Source organism: Danio rerio, chromosome 6 (genome assembly GCF_052040795.2).
Source record: "Danio rerio strain M-AB ecotype USA chromosome 6, GRCz13ab, whole genome shotgun sequence".
Lineage (NCBI taxonomy): Eukaryota > Metazoa > Chordata > Actinopteri > Cypriniformes > Danionidae > Danio > Danio rerio.
The window spans coordinates 34,323,677-34,349,179 of NC_141026.1; the positions used below are offsets into that span (position 1 = coordinate 34,323,677).

The 25,503-nt window shown below is 33.7% G+C and overlaps 2 protein-coding genes across 4 annotated transcripts in view; one reads left to right on the forward strand and one right to left on the reverse strand.

Annotated features, from left to right (window-relative positions):
- itgb3bp (integrin subunit beta 3 binding protein) overlaps positions 1-25,503 on the forward strand; it is a 53,347-nt gene that overhangs the window by 17,765 nt on the left and 10,079 nt on the right. The window lies entirely within an intron of this gene.
- alg6 (ALG6 alpha-1,3-glucosyltransferase) lies at positions 1,019-23,015 on the reverse strand. 3 transcript variants are annotated; one of them, XM_087255419.1, is made up of 14 exons: positions 22,653-23,015; positions 22,464-22,548; positions 21,916-22,005; positions 21,735-21,823; positions 21,098-21,180; positions 20,952-21,016; positions 20,661-20,846; positions 16,537-16,672; positions 11,643-11,728; positions 10,137-10,221; positions 9,976-10,046; positions 7,771-7,839; positions 4,247-4,442; positions 1,019-1,539 (listed from the first exon to the last, which is right to left on the reverse strand). In XM_087255419.1, exons 1-14 carry the CDS (start codon positions 22,792-22,794, stop codon positions 1,342-1,344), a joined length of 1,581 nt encoding a protein of 526 aa, XP_087111545.1. In that variant the 5' UTR covers positions 22,795-23,015; the 3' UTR covers positions 1,019-1,341.

The window sequence follows — 25,503 nt, forward strand, 5'->3', positions numbered from 1 at the left end:
AGAATTTTTAAAAAATGATAATATAATAATAATAATAATAATAATAATAATAATAATAGCTATATTTATTCCAATAGCTATATTGGCTATATAAATAAAACAAATTGCAAAAAAAAAAATTTTTCATTGTTCTTACACCACAGGTGTCAAACTCCGTTCCAAAAGGGCCGTAGCTCTGCACAGTTTAGTTCCAACCCTAATTAAACACACCTGATCAAACTAATTGGGTCGTTCAGGCTTGTTTGAAACCTACAGGTAAGTGTGTTGGAGCAGGGTTGGAACTAAACTTTGCAGGGCTTCGGCCCTCCAGGGATTGAGTTTGACACCCCTGTCTTACAATATCAGTCAAAAGTTTGGGATCAGGATATTTTTAAAATGTTTTAAAAGAAGCTTATCCTGTTCACCAAGGCAGTATTTATTTCATCAAAAATACACTACAAATTGTGACATTTTTTTACACAATAAAATAACTGTTCAAAAGTAGTTTATAATTTAATTTAATAATTTATTCCAGTGATTTTAATAATTATTTTTTAGCTTTGTTACTCCAGTCTTCAGTCACATGATCCTTCAAAAATCACTCTAATATTAACTATTATTATTATTATGAATGGTAAAGGCAATAATGGAGAAATATTTTTTTTAAACTACATACAATAAGTAATAAATAAATATTTAATAAATAGTTAACAATTTAACTTTTAGTTTAACATTTAATAAATGCTGCCTTGATGAACAAAATAATTTTATTGAAATTATTAAATAAAACTTTTATTTAAAAACAACTTTTGACCAGTATTGTATATTAAATAGCAATTTGGCGACTATAATATTTGTATACTGAATAAATAGATGGGTGTTTTGAGTAAAACATGTTTAGTTTTATTCTGTACTGATGACATTTCTGTCTAATTTAAAACAGAAATGGCATTTAGAGCATTGCTTTTGCATGAAAAAGATGCGTTCAGCTTTAAAAGAATGTTCATTGTTGGGCAATTACAAAAAAATCTGGAAGACATTTTAATTTGATACAAAACCATTTAATGACGTATCAAAATTGTTCCTGAAAATAATGGCCTGACAGCTTGGTCATTTACATAAAGCCAATACCCCACTAACTCATTTGGTCACTAAAGGCATGTAAGTGAGAGACTTCCTGGCAGAATTGTATCCCCCTTCACTGGACTCACTCTTCCCAATTCAAACAAGTTCCCTAAACCTCATTAGCGGGAAACTGAAATTTCCCAAACTCTTCCCCCTGTTCTATTCAAACCAAAGCGATTGTCCTCCTCTTCCTTCCCCATCATTTTGGCCACAGTTTCAACATGTCAAGGGCACGTTTCAGTTAGTTTTCTTCTGATTCTTTCTTCTCTGTGGCTCCATCAGCTGGACTAGGTTGAAATAAATTACAAAGCCCAGAAAGTGTAGGAAGGAGAAGATAGAGATCAGCACTGGAAACAGATCTGGCAACTTGGCCGGAGGCTCCAACCAAACACTCGTAATGCTCAAAGCAGCCATGGCCACCAGTGACAACCAGAACTGTAAAAACACAAAGTAAACATAAGCCAATATTAAATATATAGTGATGAAGAACTTGTGTAATATTGATAACATATGCACTTATAATACCATGAATACATTTTACACTTTTAAAGTGCTGTTTAAGAAAATCTACATTGTATTTTCTGTGATTTTCATAAAATACCAAAAATACTTTGAGACTTAATTGGCTATCGTAATAGTTCAAACATTCATGTTAATCTGGCCTGCTAAATACTGAAATATTGATTGATTGAAATTCTGTGACTATTTTTACTATTTTAACACTGTGCAATAAGGCTCCAATAGGAAACATTAGTTAATTTAACCAAATTAACAAATTAATTTAAGAAATAAATTTAACTTACAATGAAAACTACAAAAGCTTTTCATAATCTTAAGTAATGTTAGTTTCTTAGTTAAAGTCTAAGAACATGTTAAAATTGTAGTCGTAATCTGATTTCAAGACATATTATATTTGATTTCATGGGGTTAGGTTAGGGACAAAGTACATCCATGAGGTTGTTATCGCAGAATAAAGCCCAACAGGCTTATTGGCATTGTTGTTGTATAAGACTGGAGGGATTTATTCTGTGAAAACAACCTTCCTGGATGTACTTTATGCCACTTATTACACGGCTACTTGCCACAAAACATAAAAATTAGACAAACTAATATGGCTCAGAAAAATGTTTAATTAATTAAATTAAACACAAAGCTGCACTGCAAAAGATGCTTCTCTTACTTACATTTTTTTGTCTCGTTTCTAGCCTAAATATCTAAAAAAAAAATTTAAATCAGGAACCATTTTTTTAAACAAGCAAAATTATTGTCTTGTTTTAAGATATAGTATAATAAGATACGGGCAACTCGGTGGCTCAGTGGTCGCATCAAAGCAGGAAAGTCACTGGTTTGAGTCTCTGCTGGGTCAGTTGGCATTTCTGTGTGGAGTTTGCATGTGCTCCCTCTGTTCGTGTGCGTTTCCTCCGGGTGCTCCAGTTTCCCCCACAAGTCCAAAAACATGCGCTAAATTGTCTGTAGTGAATGTGTGTGTATGGATGTTTCCCAGTACTGGGTTGCAGCTGAAAGGGCATCCTTTGTGTAAAACATAGCTGGATAAGTTGACGGTTTATTCAGCTGTGGAGACCCCTAATGAATTAAGGCACTAAGCCGGAGTAAAATATATAGTATAAGATATAGCATAGGATTTGCTTGTTTTAAGGAAAAACTCAGTAATTTTGGCATATTATATCTTAAAACAAGAAAATATTTTTTGCTGGTCCAGAAAATGCTTCTTGATTTAGGAATTTTAACATATTTGGACTAGAAACAAGACAAAATGTAAGTAAGAAAAGCATTTTTTGCAGTGTGACGAAAATGAAAATGGCTAAATGAAGAATAGACTAACCTATATATTATTTATTTACAAGACGGTGCCAAACTGTCTAAAACATGGCTTGATAGACAGGCAGATACATATGAATATAGATGCAAGAATTTGGATGGGAACGCAGGCCTGTTTACTGATGGCAAATAAGATTTAAATTTACCGGATGAGCCCGTGTTATTCAGCTGTTGTGTTCTCGTGAAATTACATACCTTGGAAAGTCATGACTGACCAATAAGAATCGAGTATTTAAGAGAGCCATGTAATACAACAACTAATAAAATTCTGTTGTTAATTTTAACTAATAAATCTGGCTATTTCTCACTCTTGGTTTTAATCCATTAACCAACGTTTACTAAAAATTTTATTGTAAAATGTTACTTATTTAAGTTTGCTTGAAATATTTGTTTACTCTGAAAATGTATACACAATAAAGCAATACACCAAGTATTCTTTAGTTATTACTCCTGTTAAAATAACAAATAATTGGTAATAATTTAGTTTAGGTCACAATTCACTGTATTATCAAACTATTAACAAACCTTACCAGCTTAATAAACTATTAAATACATTTTTGTTAATATTTAGTAGGGTAGAAGTTGAGTTTAGGATTAGGGATGAGGAATAACATTATACTTTAAAATCTACTAATGAACAGTTAATATCTTAATTATAGCCAGGTAATAAGCCAGTAGTTATTAGCATGAATTGTGTTACCGTAACTTTTTTGCAGCTTAGGTCAATATCATGATAATATCATATACCATGATAAAAGCTTCAGCAATTAACCGCGACAACAACATTTGACAGTTATTAGCCTAACACAAAGTGAACAACACTTGTCAAGAAGCATCATGATGTTAGTCCCAATCAGTCGCTGCAACAGCACGACACAGATCCTTGTAACTTGATGTTTATTTTCCAGCCTTTTTCGGGACAGTGAGTCGAGGTATAAACATTAACATGTCTATTTACGACAGATGGAGTGAAGGATCAGTGGAAGTGCTGGTGTGAGCAACACGAGCCCCCAATGAAACTCGACCACCATCGTAGGGCCCCCTTATTTATGCCTCTTGTGTAAATAAATATATCTAGGCAAACCTGTGTTAATGACTCACGCTACACAAATAGCAAGCATCCTGGTCTCGAACATTCATGCAAGGAGCTGTTGAAACGCTAAGTCTTCAAAAGCGTTGGGGGTCAAGCTAATGTGAATGTTATGGGCCGTTCAGGTGGGCTGGTGCACTTAACTGACTTCTTCATAAGCATCGATTTCATTAACGTCAGTGGTAACGGGCCGTGACGTCAGTGTTAACTTACTTTCCATTTAACGATCCGGCTGAGGTTGAGCTTTGGCAGGAAGTGTTGTGTTTGTTTGCGATAGGGGGCGAGCCTGAGCTCTTCATCCGTACTTCTCTCTAAAGCCGAGAGCAGATACAGACTCAGAAAGAGGAACGCCAGTGAGGTCACCACGTACGGCAACAGCAAACCATCCTTTAGCAGCAGGGGCAGCATGCTGCGGAAAACAAAATAAGTGTTACGAACAAACAGAATCCAACATTTGTACAATTATTGATTAGTTGGCCTTGTTTAATCATGAAGGGCTTGTCTCTTGGAAAAGGACTAAAGTGTGTAAAATGGTTCCCAACATTGGTCTAAATTTGGAAATGGATAAGTCGGCTGCTTTACTAATGAAAGAAACAAATAATGGCCATCTTGTTCCAATTGTGACAATTCAGACTTGATTTCCTTTACAATAATTGTGTGTCATTCTACAACAGACTCACATCACAGAAGTGAATGTCATTCACTATGTACTGCATTTTAAAATGACAGCCTACAGGAGGACACCTGCTCGGTATTACGATTTGCTTTCAATTTACTCAATATTTTGTCATTCTGACTAAAATTCATTTTAAACTGATACTTTTTCTTTGAGTTTTTTCTGATCTCTAAGATGGATGAAATAGCAGTTGTATTGTACATATACTGACAGCTATTGGTGTGGAGCTGGATGCCATGACTAGGCCCACACGGAATTTTTGCAGAATTCCACAGATTTCTGCAGATTTTTAGCCCATTATTAATTATGTTTATTTACTTGAGTAAATGTGTAAATCTGAATTTATTCAGTTTTTATTCAGTAATTTATTACATTTTATTTCATATATTAAGGTTTTAGTTATGATACTCCGCTGGATACTCCCAAAATAGTTCCGCAGAAATCCGCAGATTTTTACCAAAATTCTCCGCAGAAATACCAAAACACGTCCGCAGATTCCGTCTGGCCCTAGCCATGACTAACTAATTGTGTGTAAATAAATGGGTGATTAAGATAAAGTGCACAGTTGTCCGCCTGTGCCATAATTTTAAAATGGCAGCCATAATTTGCTGTCACCCATGATTCATTCATTGTGCTAATAAATCTATTTTTATTCATTTTAGACAAAAAGATTTGGTGGGGGGGGGGGGGGGGTAATTTCAGTCAATACAATACAGTCTTTCGTGAACTACAACATTAATTATTTTATATATTAATTGAAAAGTTTCAACATTTAATAAAAACCATGTGAAAATCATTCTACCATAATAATAAAAAGCTGATTTAGGCAAGTAAAAAAAAGTTTGACAAGTAGTTCAGTAGTAGTTTTAAAAAGCAATTAATTACTAATTAGGCGTCACGGTGGTGCAATGGCTAAGATGATCACCTCACAGCAAGAAGGTTGCTAGTTTGAGCCCCAGCTGGGTCAGTTGGCATTTTTGTGTGGAGTTTGTTAGTGTGGGTTTTCTCCGGGTGCTTTACCCCAGTCAAAAGACATGTGGTATAGGTGAATTAAATGAGCTAAATTGGCCGTAGTGTATGAGTGTGAATGCAAGAGTGTATGGGTGTTTCCCAGTGTTGGGTTGTGGCTGGAATGGCATCTGTGTAAAACATACGCTGAATAAGTTGGCGGTTCATTCCGCTGTGGCGACCCGCTGATTAATAAAGGGACTAAGCCAAAAACAAAAATGAATGAATGAATAATTACATCACTAAAATTGTATTTAAATTATGTTTTTCTAAATATGTTGTCTTAAAAATAACTTAATTTACTTTATACTTCAAATCCACATAATCATTTTGCTTGCATTTGCTTTATGGTAGGTTATTTTTATGACTGCTAAACTAAAATGCATGTATTATTTCTCCATTCATGGCTCGCCATTGGTTTTTAGTTTCACTGAGTAACAATAAGTACTACTGTTTTTATTATTAATAATTTTAATTCATTTTTATTTTTATATTTTCTGTTTTAATTTTAGCTTCATTCAAGATTTTAGCTATTTGGTTGCCATTTTATTCATTTTTATACGCGTGTATAGTATTTACTTAATTTTATTTTAGTTTTAAGGTTTAAGTTAAATATTTGAACTTGAGAAGTGAAAAATCGTGTGGGAGCTATTTTTGGCTATTTATTTACAGACATGTTTATAGTGAGTAAAAAGTACATTGAACTTATCATTCGAGTTAAAGTAAAATCTCAAGTGGTTTCTAATAACAAAAAAAAAACCCACATAAATCTCAACACATAGACAATAGAAACTAAAGTCTTAATTCCTTATATTTGAAAAACAGAGCCTTTTAGTTTTGTTTTAAAACCATTAGCACTTAAATTTGAAACAATATATGTATCAAAACAGAAAAAAATATTATGCTAAAATTTAAATAACAAAAATATGTTTGTACATTTAATTTGCTTTTTTGAATGTAAACATTATATTATTATAACCAAATTCTCAGTAAATTGTTTTCTTGAGCATACAGTTGTCGAATGTTCTTCTATAAATGTTGGAAAATAGTTTTTCAGCAAAATATAATACTCTTCTCCTCTGAATTGATTTATATAGAACTGTTAAAATAACATCAGAAGTATTTTTAGGTCAATTTTAAATGACCTAAAATTAAAAGTAATCCCTTGCTTTACTTACGCCCAAAACAGATAATTTTATAGATTAAATTAAGAAGAATCAAAATATGACAGAAACCACATGAAAACAATTTTACCAGATAATAAGAATACACCACTATAAAACTGTTTTATTATAATCATGATTTTCAGAATGCAAGTTTTCTTCATCACTGAAAAGGTTACCATTTCCCCCAAATAAACTTATCAGACATGCAAGTAAACTTTCAGCTAACTAGTTCAACAGTTTCCATAGCCATTTTTCTAAAAAACAACAACATGTCCACCATCCCCGTCGCAAATAATACTTCCATTGAGGCCGTGTTGACGAAATAAAACAATCTTTGTGTTAGCAGAACAGGTCATGACGCAGAAACAACAATACAAGCTGTGAATTTTGATGCCACCGCATTTCCCTATAATTCACAGAAAGTCTGCAAATTAACATTGTATATTTGGCCCACAGACAACTAAGCCAATGCATTGTCTCTGTACACTCTTGTGGATGTTTCCCCCCTAACAGTGCGACAATTACTCAATCACAGAATATAATCCAGTTATCTACCATAACAAAGAACATCATGTCTTCAGCTAAAAACATAAATATGGTTCATTAAAACTGTTTTGTGCAAGCCTGCCGAGAATGCCGGGTTGTGTTTACACAAAGAGGTCTTAGTTTAATGGTATGTGGACTATTTCATGTAATCCAGTGATATCCTTACACTAAACCATGCACACAACAATTAGCACGGACAGCTGGGACTCCCCCATCGGCTACTTCTCTTCTTCTCGCTCTTTAGTCATCTGCTGACTTTGTTTCGTTCTTATCCATGGGGATTCACTTATTTATAGTACTGTGATTTTAAACTTAGCAACACATACTCCTTAGTTTCTTACCTGAAAGTTGATGTTAGCAGAAACCAAACAGCGATGAGAGGCATTTCGTTGATGACAAGGCAAACTGGCCTGTAAAACACATATTTGACTTTTAAGACTATATTTACTACATTGCAGATATGTTTCTATGATGCCAAAGCTATAATTATGCAGTCGAGAGGGCAAGGATTGGGTATCAGTGTCACTGTTACTTCCTCGGTCAGCAAACTTCTAACACCCAATAGAGAGTCGTAATTCAGAAACATTCCTTACTGATTGGCTACACATGCAGGATACAATGACAATTCAGATACATTGCTAGATGTTGAATCGTTGCATCATCATGTTATAGATTCAGGAAAATAATGATAAAAAAAACATGCAAAAATGCTGGTCGGAATTACTGTAAGCAATTGCTTACTTTTGCTTTATGGTAGGTTATTTTTGTGACTACTAAGCTAAAATGCATTAACATAATTAATTAATGTCTCAGTATTGGGTTTTAATTTCACTGAGTAACTATAGGTACTACAGTTTTTTATTATTAATAATTTGAATTTATTTTTAGATTTCTGTTTTAATTTGAGCATCAGTCGAGATTTTAGTTAATTTGTAGCTAAATTTATTCTTTTTCTTACATGTCTATATACATTTTATTCAATTTTATTTTAGTTTTAAGTGATTATTCATTTTGGGATGTAGTACATTTATCACTTGAGATATGAAAACAATTGTGAAAGCTATTTTTGGCTGATTTATTTACAGACATGTTTATATTAAGTAAAAAAACTTATATTAAGTAAAAGTACATTACAAACTTATATAGTTATTATAGTTATACTAAATAATAATAAAATAAGAATAATTTCACCAACTTAGTGATAGGTTAAAGAAAGTTTGTTATAAACTGAAAAAATTGGAACCAAAGAAATAAATGATGTTATTAAATGGCACAATTCACCACATAATGTAGTTACAGTACTTAAAATAACTGAGTACACCCCATTTTGAAAATGAATATTTTTATCTGTTTTTCAGTGAATATAGGCAATGTTTTGGTGCATTCAAACAAAACAGATTTATTAAACAGATATATTTATTAAAATAATATTTTAGTCACCAAACATATTTAGAAATTGAAAGATAATACAATTAAATTCAGGCAAAACATTGCAAAACAAATAAAATAAAAATGAAAACCTTCAAAATAAAATTTAAAAAAAAACTAAATTTTTTTTTTTTTTTTTTTTTTGCTTCTCTTGATTCTTCCTCTTGCTAAAATGTGTACTTTTAGTGTTTTTCTATCACATATATGTTTGGGTGTTCTAGTTTTTGGACCGTTATCATAAGTTATTTTGTTTTGTACTGATTTGGTCAGATTTGGCTTCAGTACTGACTAATCTAATGTATGCACAAATATAATACTGTATACTGTAGCTTCCTATTAAAATTATGAATTTAAAAGAGACATTTGTGAGGGGTCTATTATATATGCTGAGCATTGTATATTCTGTAGGCTGTTTTTACACAATGATATAGCCAAAAAAACAAAACGTTTTTGCCTTGCATTTTCAAAAAGTAAAAAAAAAAAAAAGATCCATGGTTATCAATGAAAACGCCCAAAATCTCTGTATTACGTATACCCAGATAGTATTTGGCATGGTCACTTGTTAGTGAACTGTACCTGCAAGGAATTGACGACATGGCGTCAGTGGTTTGCCACTCGTGTCTATGTATAACTTGCTGTGTGTGTAAAATGTGTCGCTGCTTTTGGTTGTAATGTGAAGTAAAAATACTGTTTGCTGATGAAGCGTTAGGGAACACTTGGGCAACAACACTACCACATACGTACACCGCCATTGTTGTGTGTTTGCCATTGCATGTTAATCTACACTCTACTAAAGAGTTATGGAAATAAATGACATCATCGTTTTCTAAGATTTTCATTTTTGGGTGTTTACATGAACACAGAACAGCAAGGTTTTCAAAAACATCCGCTTTGAAACCCAATTTGTTATTTATTTATGCATTTTCAGTCCCAAAAATGATGCTGTTGTGTAAACGCACTAGCAAAACATACAAAAGTTTTCCTGTTTTTGTCTGAAAATATTGGCGTGTATGCAACAATATGCAATATGCATTGGGTCTTAACATTCGTGTAAGTGAAGCAAAAGTACTGTTCACAGCATCAAGATCAAATACTATGAATCATATTCCACTGCTTACAAGGCTGCTAGAAGGATGGATTTCTCGTGGACTTGGAAGGAGAAGAGGAAAAAAGCCAGGGAGGAGTTCACCTACAGTACAAGCAGATCGCCAGAGTCAGTGGTCAAAAATACAAGTTGGTGAACTGTCAAAGATAAATACATATTCATGACACCACCTACCAAAGCCAGCTTGAACTGCCAGAGAGTCGGTTTGGACAGCAGTTTTAGAGACGAAGGCAGGACAAACAACACAGTAAGAGCAAAACTGAGGGAAAAAAAGCCATAATTAAATACATTGATTCAATAATGACAGATTTACTACGCACACAAACAGAGTGGAGAAATACGATCAAGAGTTCCTGTTGCCAAAGGCTGTAATCTATCCCGCGGCGGCTGCCTGATCTTTTTATACATCCTCACAGTCAACAAGAAAGATCCCAGCGTTCAAGAAATGCACGAGATTCAGAGATGGCCTGCTGAGCACACTGACAGAATTACTTGAACTCCTCAATCACCTCTCTCTTGGAAGAAAAGGACCCTATCAGGGGTGGATGACCATAGTGGGACAGGAATCTGGTCCATCATGACTTGCACTGGGCACGTCGCTTAAGTTGTAAATCATTTTGTCAGTACATCATAATATGAGCAAGAATGGATGCATGATATATTGGTCGCCATTTTAGTATTGGCTTATAAGTGTTAGCTTTTAAATATTAGCATTATAGGCCCAAAAATCTGTAAATCTCTAATTGATGGATTATTTCTGCCCGTTGAACCACTTTATGAGTGTTTTGATTGTCATATGGTGTAAACACACACCTTTGAAGAGTTTTTACTAGAGGAAAGACTAGATGTTCACTATAGGAGAGTTTTTCCACAGCAAAACAAAAAAAGGCAACAGAATTGCAAAAACCCAGATGTTTTCTTGCAGTTTCCTTATTTATGCAGGTTTTCAAATAAACAACATTGTCCAATAGTATACAAATAATATCAAAATATATATTTATTAGCCTATATATTGATTATCATCTTCCAAATACAAGTTACAAACCATGATTTCCATATCAGTGCAACCCTAAGAGAAAGGGTTCAGTTTACTTTAGGAGATTTTTAATGATAACATTACCTCAAAGCATAGCTTGAACCACCACTTGCAATAACGTAAATATCTTAAAGGGTTAGTTTTCCTAAAAAGGAAAATTCTGTTATTAATTACTCATCTTTATGTTGTTCCAATCCCAGAACATAAATTAAAATATTTAAGATTACATCCTATATATTTTTGTAATCTAAAACATTACTAAACGCATGAATATATTTTACAATTGGACACATTTAAAAGAAAAATGTGTAAAACATTTCCAACATGACAGAGCCCTTAATTACGGATTCTGCATAAATAAACCGAAAAGAGAAATACAGATTGTTCTAAATTATGACGTGACAAGTCAAAGAAATAATCTTGACCAAGCCCTTGCACCTGCAGATTAGTCCACATATCAGTGTCACACAATCTCTCAGATATCATTAACTACCCATAATCCCCTCGTGCCCTCCATTATAATGAGATGCATTTCACAAACTTAGTTAGGGGAATATGCTGAGAGAGATTTCGAGGAGGAGAGACATAGAGAGACAAAGGCAAAAAGAGAAAGGGTGGCGGGTAAATGGATGGTGAAGGATTACCTGAGGAACAGCTGAGTCTCTCTGGACAGCAGGGTCTTGATCTTTATCAGCACATTCAAGCTGCACCATGTGTTTGCCACTTTATCCTGTCAACAAACACATGCTGTCAAAGTCAGTAAACTAATGCGCTCCGGACAGAATCGCACAATGAGAAACTGAGTGCTACACTGTTATGAACAGTTGGTGTCAATTCCATGGTGTCGGTTTGATTTCAGTTAAGGGCTATAGGCTGAACAAAACTTCATCTTTACTAACTTTATGCTTTAATAACTTGTATTGGGGTAAAATAATTACGTTTAATTTGGTTGGTGGTCTTTAGATTACAAACATATGCAATATTAAGACAACAACAATTTTAACAATTTAAAGAAATTACAATTTATCAATTAAATATGCTACATAAATATAGTATAGAACAAAAGTTAATTTGAATAATAATAATTACCTCAATGTTCCTAAAATTACAATATAGAAATGAGAAATGTTTACATGTTTTTTTTTTTTATATCACAAGCTGTATTAGGCTACAAAATAAAATAAGCAATATGTACTATCAGGGGATGTACAATAAGTAAGCATCGTAGTATTACAATTGCCTATTATGCAGTACTTGTTTTTTTATTATAGGAAGAAGTTGTAATAGAAAAGGGATTGTTAGTCTTAGACTATAAATTAACCGATGTTGATATAAGAAAATCAGATATTTTGGTAGTATCTACATAATATTACAGTATTCAACATTTGAAATAGATCAATAAATATCGTAAAAATTTTCCTTAAATTAAGAATCAGGGACGGATTTAATTATTTGAGGGCCCTAAAGCTCTATAATGCACCATTTGTACAATTTTTTTTCTTAAATAACTCAATCTCCTTTTCTACAATTTATCTCAATGCAAAATAATAATGACATGTAAAGCATCGTGTAAAACATTTTAAATGATTTGTTTTCTTAAAACGAATTTACAACTGAAAATAATTAATGAACTCTTTTGTTTTTTATTAAATCTTTACAGATTTGATTTCTGGGCTGCTCCATGATTGAGGGTGGGGGACACATTTGCACAGATGTAATTGTTACATATAAATGAAATTTTTTATACTCTTACCATACAAACTATAATAGATATATTATACATATAAATATGAACATTTTTGATCCACTTCATATGTTGACTACTGTAAATAACCTGGTGTTAAAATGACATCAAAAACATGTCAAAATTTTAATCGATTTTATGTCAAAACGTTGACGCCTATTTGACGTCCACACATTGATGCCATTTTGACCACCAAACAAAAAATAGAAATTTAAACTGTATTTTGTTTCCCTAAAATGCAATAGTCAACATTTGAAATAGATTAATAAAAAAAGGTTTATCCAAATTGTCTTAAGAAAATAATGAATGTTCAATAATTTGACAATTTTCATATAAATTAACTACTCGATATTATCTTCATATTTAAATTTAGCATTAATTTGTATATATCTGGTTTTTATTTTTAGGTTTTGGTCATTGGATGTACATGTAGTATTATATAAAAAAGCAAATAAATATATATATAGCTTTCATTAATTTCTTAATTGAGTTGTTTCTGTAATATTAAAAAAAAAAAGATTTTTTTTATAAAAAAGGCAATATTACTTTTAAATGATTATTATTCATTTAATTTTTATATTTCAGTAAACTAAAATTCTTAGATTTTTTATATTAACCCATACTTTTATAAGTTTACTTTGTAAAAATATCTGCCAACAATATCAATGTCTACATTTTTGTTCTTCATTTTTCTAAACCTCCAACAATACCCTTTTTGAAAAATGTCCACAAATTGATCATCACATTGACAAAATTAGCCCTGACATATACGGTAAGCGTCTTTAAATGGTATGCTGAGTTTTGAAGGGAAAGCACATAAGTGGCATTACTCAGCGTAATCATTTCCCAACTGAAAGTGCAATAAAAATTCCTGTGGGCATTCTTGGGGTGCACTGGTACAAAGGGCAAGGGTGAAGTATTACACTCCAATTCGTTTTCCTGTCAAGTAACCGTGATGTCAAAAAAAGCTATGCACTTATTTGTAAACTTATAGACAGAGGGTTAAATGACTGTCTTAATGCACACCCAGGACATTTATAACCACCCAGGTTGCGACGACTGGGGTGCACAGAAGACTGAACTGCACTCTTTAGGAAACCGATCCGTTACGAGCGTCCATTGACCTTTCTGCTGGGGTACCGACATGTGATTCCTCAAAGACTGCTGGCCTTTAGCAGTTGTGCAACAACAGAATTAGTAAATGTTATGAAAGTTGCAGCTCAGCTTCTGAGAAACTCTCTGTACAGTGCTAGAAAACACAGCTGCTGTCTTTCACAGTTGTGTGGAGAGAGACCAGTGGACACTACAGCTGAAGACGAGACCACAAAAATGTCTTCGGTGCTTTTTTTCCCCCTCCGTGTAATGAAAGTCCATGTTAGGTCTAGTGTTGAATTTCACTTCATGAGCAGAAAGAACTTGAGTCCTTTTGTGTTCTACGTTGGGGTGTGCAATATTTATTGTCTTATGATAATATGAATTGTAATTTTAATTGCGTCCGAGTTGTAACAGGTCACTGAAAACAAACAAAAACACTTTGAATGCAAGGGCCATATAAATCAAGTGATGATGAAAGACAAAAAAATGCATCGATAGGATCATTTTTATATTTATCTGATGCTTACATAATGTCACATGGTAGCAAGAATGCTGTTTTATTGAATATCAGCAGATTACACTGATACACAAGCACTGTTGAATAGCTAATATTAGATGAATTTCTAAAACAGTTCAAGAAGTTCCTTTTGAGGGAGTTACATTTTAAACAGTCAGGTCTTCATTTTTATCAATGAAAATACCTTCAAACTACCCCAGGGCAAAAGAAGTATGCATCTCAGAGTAACATTGCAGTGTTTTGTTCCTAAAATTGTTGTTTTTGAACAAATCATTTGATTCAATGATCCATTAATAAGAACAGCGCATGTGTCAGAAATCATTGTGCTGTAATTTAAAGCGATAGTTCACCCAAAAATGAATATTTAGTCACTATTTTCTCTCCTTCAAGTGCTTCCAAACCTTTATTTGTTTAATTTTATCTGTTGAAAAAACTAGAATATATTTTGAAGAATGATACAAGCCTTTAACTATCTACTTTCATATTAGGAAATACTTAATAGTTAAGTAAAGGCCGGCTCACACTGTGATTTTATTTATTTATTTTTTTTATAATCCTGAATGATTGTAGCATGTCAGACTGCACAAACATGGCTCCCATGTCACACTGTAAGATCTCAGCTGTTATAAAGTCAGACTGAACGACAATGAAGATGCGGCAAACACGAAAGAAAACGCTCCCGAAGTTTGACGTCACCCACCCATGACACTTTCACTATCCCGCATTCTGAAATTATTCCTCACAGCAAACGTAAACAACCTGTAGCAGCAATTTTGCACACAGCGTGTCTCAATAATAAAACCAGAAAGAAAAAATTTGTTTTGACATTTCCTCGCGGTCATTTGAATTGTCGCATTGTTCTCCTCGTTTGCATGGGTGTCCTGCAGTTACTTCGGTTTCCCCCACAAGTCCAAAGACATGTGGTATAGGTGATTGGGTTAGCTAAATTGTCCGTAGTGTATGTGTGTGTGAGTGAGAGTGAATGGGTGCTTTCCAGTGATGGGTTGCAGCTGAAAGGGCATCCGCTGCATAAAACATGCTGGATAAGTTGGCGGTTCATTCCGCTGTAGCTGAAAAGAATGTTTGGCAAATATCTCAGACCCGCAGTTTTACACACAAACACACACACCACCACGCACATAAAAAGCCACAGATTTGGAATGAAAAGACAAAAGTAAATAAACACAGAACTGTAGATTTTTACATTTCAAGCTAAACAGCACTGCTATATCTATCTATCCCCTAAATACCGGCCAGCTTTACCATCCTCTGATGTACACATGATAGCTTGAGCCAAGACTCGCTTTAGCGCTTCCTCCGTCACAAATGCTCAAGGCTCTAGGTTAGAATTTCTCACACCTTGTGTATTATGTTAGCCTCATGTCAGGCAAACGCATGATATATTCCGGGCCCTGAGCCCTGCAGAATTTTCAATTACTTCTCACAACACAGCTACTCTGACAACAGGCTTTTTTGGGTACATTTCAAAAGCAAGCCGCAGTAAATCTACACCCTGTATTTTGATATTGACTTACAAAAGAGATTAGACGTGGCTTTAGACAATGAACTGAACACAGCTCCGGTTTTCCAATAAACTCAATGCGAGACCTTTGTTTACTAATCAGATCTAAAGGATAAATCCCACTCTAGACATGAGGGGTCTTATTGAGGTAATCTACAAATATAGATCGATTGTGAATTAAGATTGTGTCATCTGTTTTTGCATTAGTATCACTGATCCAGAACACTGTTTATATCTACGTGAGTCAGGCAATAGTGTATTTATGCATTCATGGAGTAAAAAATGTAATGCATGTGGATAAGGATTTCAAGGGCATTTCCAAGTTGACCCTGAAATTTATAACAGGGAAGCACAGAGCCAAACAAGCATCGTGTAGTAATGATGTCTTGAAAACCTACTTCTTAAGCAGTAAATATGTCTGATTTACATATTTTACATATTTTTACACGTTTTGCTAAAGCAAAGTTTAAAGCTTGGTGCCCAATTGTGTAATACTGCTCTGCCTGATCAAATAGTAATCATTTATTTCTCAATTTTCATCATCTGCAAGTTAATTTGTTATGCAAGCTTGGCTCAAATCATTTTAAAATGCTGTTTGTAGGCTGTTTTGATTTTGTGCTCTGATGTTTTAAGATGAAGCAAATAGTTTCTAAGAATTACCTCAAACAGGCCCCGACCAACAGGAAAAAGGCGATGAAGAACTTGCAAAGGTTGTTTGGGGTCTGACAAAAAGGGCATCCAACAAAGGGCAAAGGTCACCAGTACAGTCAGTGAGATCTTGACCAAATGAAAAAATCTGGGTACACACACACACACACACAAAAAACATTTTATTTTACTTAATTTTGATGAAAATAAATACATTAAATATTAAAATAGTCACATAAAATACATTTGAAAAAATTCATCCTGCCATGACCTTGTCTTTTGTGCTATAACGTTGAATTAAATTAGCTGTTTTATTTTAATGTTTTTAAAAAACATGTTTATGATTATTATTTTTGGATAACCAATACAATAAACTTGGTTGTCTGTGTCCGTTTCCTAATTTTTTTATTGTCTAGCAATAACACTGCCAGATAATTTGCACCAGAGACTTAATTTAAATCACTCCATTTCTTGGAAATGTTGTGCAATTCTAAGTATGCTTCACAAATTTTATTTTTTTAACTTCCCAGGTTCTGCAGGTTGCAACATCCTAAAATTTGATTGCCAATCTTGAGCCAATTGTAATGGTTTGTTGTTTTGGTTCAATTGACACTTCGTTAAGCCACACCCAAGAAACAACACCCACCAATCGTGGCTTAGCAACCGTAGCTATGCGCAGGGGCTCTGTCAAGCTTTCGAGCGAGGGAAATAGACCAAAGCATTGTGCAAATCTGATACTCGGTATCCTTAAAGTTTAGATGGGGTAGTGGAATTTTTTCCCTTTTCAAAACCAAAAACCCAAGGGGAGAAGTACCAGTGTGGATCAAGCTGTGTGAGAGGCGCTAAAGGAGCCAATTTAAGTTGGTTTTGTTTTGATATTCCTGACATTCAGTGATAGACCGACAGCAATAACTCACACACCCCTTACCCTAAACAGATCTAAACTGTGTTTTCTTCAAAAATAAAAAGCAGGTTTTTTCACATATGTCTTTTTTCCCCCTCGATATAATGAGCACTGCTCCGTTTAAGCCTTCACCATAGTAACTTAGTCATACAAATAGCGAATAGGTCATGAGTTATTGATCCAGAAAATAGAAATGTGCGAATCTGTTACTAATTTTACTGAACTTCATATTTTCATCTGTTTCAAGCTATGAATTACAAATTAACAGAACAAAACCGAGATATGATCACAAACTGACCACTTGCGATCAATATACTTTACCAGCAGCTGTTTTTCATTCATTTATAAAGAGCACACAAACAAACTGATAGTAATAGATGACGTACTGTACATTGTTATGGGTCAATGATGCTACTATTCAGCACAACTCCATCAGTTTCCCCTTCCGGTCATTCTTTCTATGAATGAATTATGTAGAAGCACTGTCCATGAGTGTTTCCTCATGGGTTATTAACGCTGCATATTGTATTGCATAACAATAGTCTATCAGACTTTATGGCTAAAATAGAGAAATCACAGTTTCATTTGTTATTATTAGATTATTTTTAAATTTCAACTCTCTTCCTGCTGAGCATGAGCTAAGCTGTTAAATGGTCAGTGTATGAGGCGGCTAGGCTAAGCTAGCTTCAATTTTGATTGTTTTATTCTCTAATCGGTTGCCTATTATGTGGTGAATATACCCCTGTAATGCATACTGCAGTCCTTTTTTGTCTGGCTTTCTCGGATATCTCAGCTGTTCGCCAAAAATGACTAGTTATATACCTGGCAATGTCTGACACTGGTGCATACACATTGTAAAAGCCATGCCCGGCACGAAAGCTTGACATGCGTAGCAACAGTAACTAAGAAGGGCAGGTTGGAGGGAGGGCGGCTTAGCGAAGGGTCAATTTGGAATTTACCCAACCCTGAGTGGCCTGAGTGAGAGACTCATTCCTTCTTCTCCATATACACCAGACAATTTTCTACAAACAATCCATTACATGGACTCAAATAAATAAAAAATTAATAAACTGCTGAACTAACTAGGGTATCTACATGTTCTGCCACTCTTTGCCATCTTTATCTCTCTCTGATAGTAATAACCGAAAATTATTACAAAGGCAGTACAGAAGCTCAGTGGTTAGCACTGTCGCCTCACAGCATGAAGGTCACTGATTCAAGTCCCAGCTGGACCAGATGGCATTTCGGTGTGGAGTTTGCATGTTCCCCTCATGCTTGTGTCAGTTTCTCTCCGGTTTCCCCCACAGTCCAAAGACATGCACTCTAAGTGAATTGGGTAAACAAAATTGGCTGTAGTGCATGTGTGAATTCAAGAGTGTTTGGATGTTTCCCAGTGCTGGGTTGTGGCTGTAAGGGTATCCGCTGCATAAAACATATGCCAGAATAGTTGGTGGTTCATTCCTTTGTCGTGACCCCTGATAAATAAGGGACTAAGCCAAAGGAAAAATTAATAAATAAATATTAGAAAAAATATATACTACTGCTATACTAACTATGGCATGTTGCTTTTCTCTGTTCTCTCTGATTTGAAACACTTCTTTTATTCTTATTTGTAAATTGCTTTGGATAAATGCATCTGCTAAAGGAGTGAATGACAATGTAAAAGTAGGTCATAAATCAGGTCTCCTGACTTCATGAGTAGAGGCAAGAGTTTAGTCAGTCTGCTGTACAGTACAGAAGCCGCTAACGCCTCTCAGCTGTAGATATACAGTTGCACACTCAGGCATAGCAGGGAGGGTCAGGCATGGCCAGAGAGTCATCTGGACATGTCTCTTCCCAGGCAAACTAATCCACAAATGCATTTGCCTCCAAATGTCCTTGGTACATTGTTACTAAATCAACAAATGCAAGACAGCAAAAAGCAGAGCGCTTGCACTGACAATAGGTGCAAGGCCTGGTGTAAAATGCAACAAAATAATGCACTTGAATAATAAAAGATACTTTTGTAGTGCAGAACAATAGATATCAACTGTTTGTTGTATTGTCATTATTTAACACAAATCAGGCAGATAGACAAATGACACTATCAACTGCACTGTACCCTTAACTTGATTATTAGGTATACAAACATATTTTTTTATACATTTTCCAGAATAACAATGGGCAGTTTTCCATTAAGGGGGCTTTTCAATAATTCACATTTCTTAGATTTAAATAAAAAAAAAAATAATCAAAAAAACTTATTATTCCTTTGATAATATTAATAAAAAAACATTGCTTAATGATGCAAGACAAGACACTGTTAGCTTATCAACTAGCCTGCAAATGCATAATTAAAGGGTTAATTCACCCCAAAAATGAAAATTATTGTTATTAATTACTGTTTAATACAATAATTGGTAATTATTTGCAAATTTTGTGTTCTGAAGATGATCATGAAGATAAGTAATTAATAATGCAATTTAATTTTAGATGAGAACATCATTATAATTTTTGGGCCAACTATCTCTTTATTAGAATAAGTGATGTTTAAGTGAATAAAATGCAGTAAGATTAGATAAACATTTCATTTCATTTTCAATTTTGGCAGATATTTTGCAAACAGCATTTTATAATGAAATTGTTAATATGGTTTTCATTTTAATTTCTAATGTTTATTTGATTTATTTACAATTGGCAGGAATTACCTTTCATATTTTCTTCCAAGAAGTTATCTAAATATTTGTGTGTTGAAACAGAATGAGAAAAGACAGGTCTATATTGCAGTTCTATGTATGTTTCTCTTCCAAGGTCTCTGCACCAGGTCTGTCTTAATTACCTTGTATAGAATTGTCTTGAGGTCAGAGTTAATTACATTTACTCTATTTTAATATATAATTTAAAGGAAGAATGCACCCAAAAACAAAATGTACTCACAGTTTAGGAGGGTCCAAGCCTTTGTGTGTTTCTTTTTCTGTTGAGTGCAAAACAAGATATTTTAAAGAATGTTGACAAGCAGAAGTCACTGAAATCCATAGAAGGGGGAAATACTATGGAAGTCAATGGCTACTGGTTTCCAACATTCATTATTAAAATATCTTCTTTTTTGTTCAACAGAAGACAGGAAGTTATATAATTTTGGCACAATGTGATTGTAATTGATGACAGCATGTTAATTTTTGAGCGGACTGTTCCTTTAAATCAATATTCAATAAAAAAATCCAGTGTTCATTCAAAAAACCAAGAAACTCACCCTTGTCCATTTAAGCCGTGTTTGACACATTTTCCCAGGAGGTAACAAAAGAAAGGCAGCGCATGGTACAATTCCATTTGCTTGTAATTGAGAGCCAAGACAAAGGCCACAGAACCAAACAGGTCCCAGCCCAAACCAAGTCCTAAAACCCCCCACAGAGCCAGACCCAGGCTCACACCGTTATATCTGAACATGACGTTAAAGACTAGACAAGTGCTGTTCTTGACATGATTGCGAATAGATGAAATTAAATACAAAAAATGTCGATGAAAACACACAGGTAAAGGATACTGAAAATGACCATAGTCTATCAGCATAAGTCCTGGATACATAAGGATGCAGAAAGCTGTGGCAACCTATGAGAACAAATGGTATATTTTTTTACCAAATCAAATCATAATTTAATAATGAATACCAATTCATAATTATGTAGTTACCTTTTGTTTAGGAGATCCATCACAAAAATAGAAGCAGTAGAGCAAAACTGCTGGAATGTAGATCAAAGCATCTGCAAAAAGCACTAATGAAGATGATGAAGATTAATATACACAAAATATTATTATTGTTATTATGCTGTGTTCACAATGAAATCTATAATGTTATCTAAATTAAATTCAACCATTTATTGATTTTTAACTCGGTAAAGCACAATATGGTTATAGCGTTCACTTTAAGATGTCATGAGAAAAACTCAATTTCTTAATTTAAATAAATGTATAAATATATTTATGATATTTGAAATACTTTTTACATACACATTTTTATATATTATACACAGCCTAAACTTTGCAGCTATTAACAGTTTAAACAACTACATTAACAAACATGTAAATACAGCAAAATCTGATCACATTTTTAAAACACTGTATATTTTGGGAAGTAGGGGTCAGAATGTCTTTAATTTTTATATGTATATATTGGTTACGCGAATGTTAATGAAGCATTATTGCCCCTGTGCCTTTACTAAAAGGTTATTTAAAACATGAAAGTGTGTAAAGCAAGTTCAGTTAAGTAAATGTAGACACTATTGACTAAGATTACTTACTTAAATTATGAATTTTTGACAATACCTACCCGTTGCCCTCATGAACAACTTGTGAGAGTGGCTTTCATAGCCTCGGGATGCATGCAACTCCACCCATTCAGGATTGAACAGCTTTGCTCTATAAAAATATACACCACACAGAGAAAAACCTAAATCACCATCACCAGGCCACTGCTTTATTTGGAGTATACTAGAGAAAATGACACTTACATATATGCACATGCCAAACTGTGATAGGCTGTTAGAGGAGGGTAATCAAGACCCCAGTAATTCAAGTCATTATTTGTAGTGTTGAAGTACCTTTTTTTTTTTTGGGAAAAAGAAGAAAAAAAGACTGTCAGGCCACCACATTCATAAATGCAGGCAGTCTTATAAATAGAATACAATGATATCATTTTTTTTTTTTTTTTGAGCAAGTTAACAAAAATAGCTTTAACAGCGTTTGTTTATTTTATCATTGAGAAATGAAGTTGGTTTTATATTTGAACACTCGGACCTGTCCCTAATATTATATTTTGAGAAAAGTATTATTTGAGAATTCTAAATAGGGATATCATATTAGCAGCCAAAGACCAAAGTATAAAATTGTTCAGAGTCAGTTAAATAACGTTAATGTTGTTCTAAAGTCGTCGATGCTATTTCTGACCGAATTTTCTATGTAACGTTAGTATGATACTATATAGACCGTCTTACAAGTTGTCAATGAACGACTGTGCGAATATAAAACCAACTGTACCTCAATAAAATGAGAGACTAACCATTCATGAACGGGTAGATTGTAAGTCAATTCTTGCCAGTGTCTTTGCGCTTCGTAATCCCCAAACATTGGCGGCTTACCTGCACCTATTGCAGAACATGACATTTAGTTAACATGAATATACTAGTTTGATTTAATATTTTACACAATATTTTAATAATTTAACATAATAGTTTGATTTATTAATTACATCTTTCGTAAATAAACGGGTATAAACTCCGACGAATAATGTTTATTCTACATAATATTGCATCTTCATCCTGTTTCTTTACAGGTAACAATAAATAGTTTTCACAACATCCGCCACTGACTGACGTGTCATCACTGTTCATCACGTAGAAACCGGTGGCTTATTGAAAACCAACCTGAGTAAGAGTGAAAAGACACTGCCCATCTCGACGTTAAACCCAGCAAGACGCAAAGAGAAATAAGGCTCCAGTTCTCCATGTCTGGTAGCCTTCAAGACCTTTGATTTAAAACTCATAAATCTGTAACATCTCTCATGCTTTCATGCAGAGCCGCAGCAGCTGAAATTCACTTCCTGAAACATTGCGTCCGCGGAGTGGCGCCTCGTGATGACATCAGACGTTAGCACGGCGGTTGAATTGATTGATTCAGGCTCAGTGTTTTGTGATTAGATGCATCACTGTGTTTGAGTAGCAATTTTGAACAATGGTATAATCGAAACATGAAAATGTTGCTATAATACGTCATTCTGAGTCCAAACGAACACCGAAGTTCAGTAAGCAAAGGTTTTGCCAGATTATATCCTGAATGGGATGCTATAAAGGGCTTACTTATGGACCATCACAAGGTAAATACGCTAATGAACTGCGTTTTGACTAACGTTAATTATGAATTATTTAAAAACTGTTTAATTCGTTCAAATATAGCACCGTATAAAACCCACTATCATTCACCATATAAATTCAACTTTGGAGGTAACTTCTTAAATTTTTCCAATAACAAGCTGTTTTTCATTTATAGATAATTGTTGTTGTTTTATATAAATGCATTTAATATAAAACTTAAAACAAACTTTTAGTAGCGGCAGCGGTGGCCGTTGAATGAACTGCAGCCAGAAAACTATTGCTAGTTATTCTGAGGGATGTAGTGGACATTTTTATCACCTGTTTCTAAATGATCTGTCTCTGTTCACAGAAATTACAGGAAGAAATATATTTCAAATGTATTTAAAACATATTGTTACAAAAATGGGCAAAAAAATAAGAAATAGTAAGAAAATTACAAAAACATTTTCTAAATTACAGTTTATATTTGGAAAAAGCATTAACAATATTTGCAATTGGCTAATGATTAATGAAATATCAGCCTAAGATTGGCAGAAAAATATTTTTGGCTTGTTGTTGTATAGCTGTGCATATTACTCTAAATGCAATTCTTCTAAATAATATTTTATTATAAATAATGGATAATTATATTATTTTATTAATGTTTGTACACTGAAATAGATTTAGAAATATAAATAATAAAATTGACTTTTGATTTCAAAAATATTTATTTATTGAGTCTAAGTTGCAAAATATATTTAGTATGTTGTTAAATTGTATTTTAGCAGGATTTGTTTTACAATATTCAAGGGTTAAAACATTTAGACACCTGCTGAGAGGTAAAAGAGGTGCCGCTGGCATGTCTCCCAAGAACAGAAAACAACATAAGTCACAGCGCTGAGAAAACATAGAAAGCATCTAATATGGAAATGTTTGCACAACCTCTGCAATCATGTCAATGTGAAGTAATTACAATTACACTGTACAATGCCAGTATTACTGAATTCTTTATATTTGCACGACATGTTGTAGTTATAATACATATTGCTTTTTTCAGTATTAAATAAAGCCATTGTACAAAAAATGGAATTCATGTGCAAGAGGGAACAGCGGCATAAAGAGGGAGCATGCATAAACATTAGATCCTTTTGATATTCCAGGCATTAAAGAAAAAAAAAGAAAATAAAGTTAGATTAGACACAGTTTAAAAAATGGAAAACTAGTTTTTTTGTTAGTTTATTATACCTTTGGCCTGTTTATAAATTGCCTGTTCATTTACTTAAATCAACTGATTCAGTAGCATCATTCACATTCATTCATTGAGTCCCAGATGTGATTTGTAAAGGTCAGAGAGCATTTTCTGCATCGTTGCCAGTGAGTGAATTGTAGATGTTGCTCCCTTTTCGATAATAAGCCTTATCTGAACAGTGGTGTAATCAAAGCATTTCTTTCACTTTAAGAGCTGCTGGATATGACAGCTTCTTTGTGGTAAGGACATCAAATATTTATAAATAATAACCACGGACAAGTGCTGATTTGCAATGACACTTTCATTACAGTAAGGAGCCTATTAGTCACATTCCGCTCAATGACATGTTAATGTCCCTGTTTGCCATTTTTGTCATTTACTGCTTTGTCTCTGCACCCTTTAAATATTTAGTAACCACTGTATCCACATTTACTATAGGCCGTGTGCTCTGAGATACCTGGGCTTATCATTGCTTCCTAGCAATGTTCTGCATGCAATTGGTTAGTGTACTGTATTTTCTTTTTAAAACAGGGCAAATTTTTTGCTTGCTTGCATGTTTCTCCACATTTACTGATCGCTAATTTGAAAAGGCTCTCACATAAAAAAATACCATAGCTTTTTATATTAAATACTAGTGTTTTAAACTGTAGTGAATTATAGAATTAATATATTGTAGTAATATAGTTGATATGACAATATAACAATAGTGATATAAACAAACTACCCAATACCCCATTTTATTTTACAATTATTTTATATACATTACAGTTTACTGTATAAAAACGTACTGCAGTATTTATTATAGTTGATTAGTTCATTATGGTACTGAAATATATACAGTATAATACATGTTGCAATAGTGTGGTTCAAAAGCATTTACTGAAAAATTACCATATGTTTTCATATGTACTGAAAAAATATGTCTGCAAAATTGTTGCAAACTATTGATAGGCCTATGTGTTGAATTTAAATAAACAAGTTAAATGTAGTAATGTTCGACT

Bases quoted from the DNA above. Each gene is read 5' to 3' on its own strand.
- alg6 (XM_087255419.1), bottom strand. From the start codon at position 22,794: ATGAACAGTGATGACACGTCAGTCAGTGGCGGATGTTGTGAAAACTAT. The intron at 16,673-20,660 runs GTGAGTTTCTTG...GTGTGTACCCAG, and splicing joins CACGGCTTAAATGGACAAGG to ATTTTTTCATTTGGTCAAGA. The intron at 10,047-10,136 runs GTAGGTGGTGTC...CTTGTACTGTAG, and splicing joins GGCAGTTCAAGCTGGCTTTG to GTGAACTCCTCCCTGGCTTT.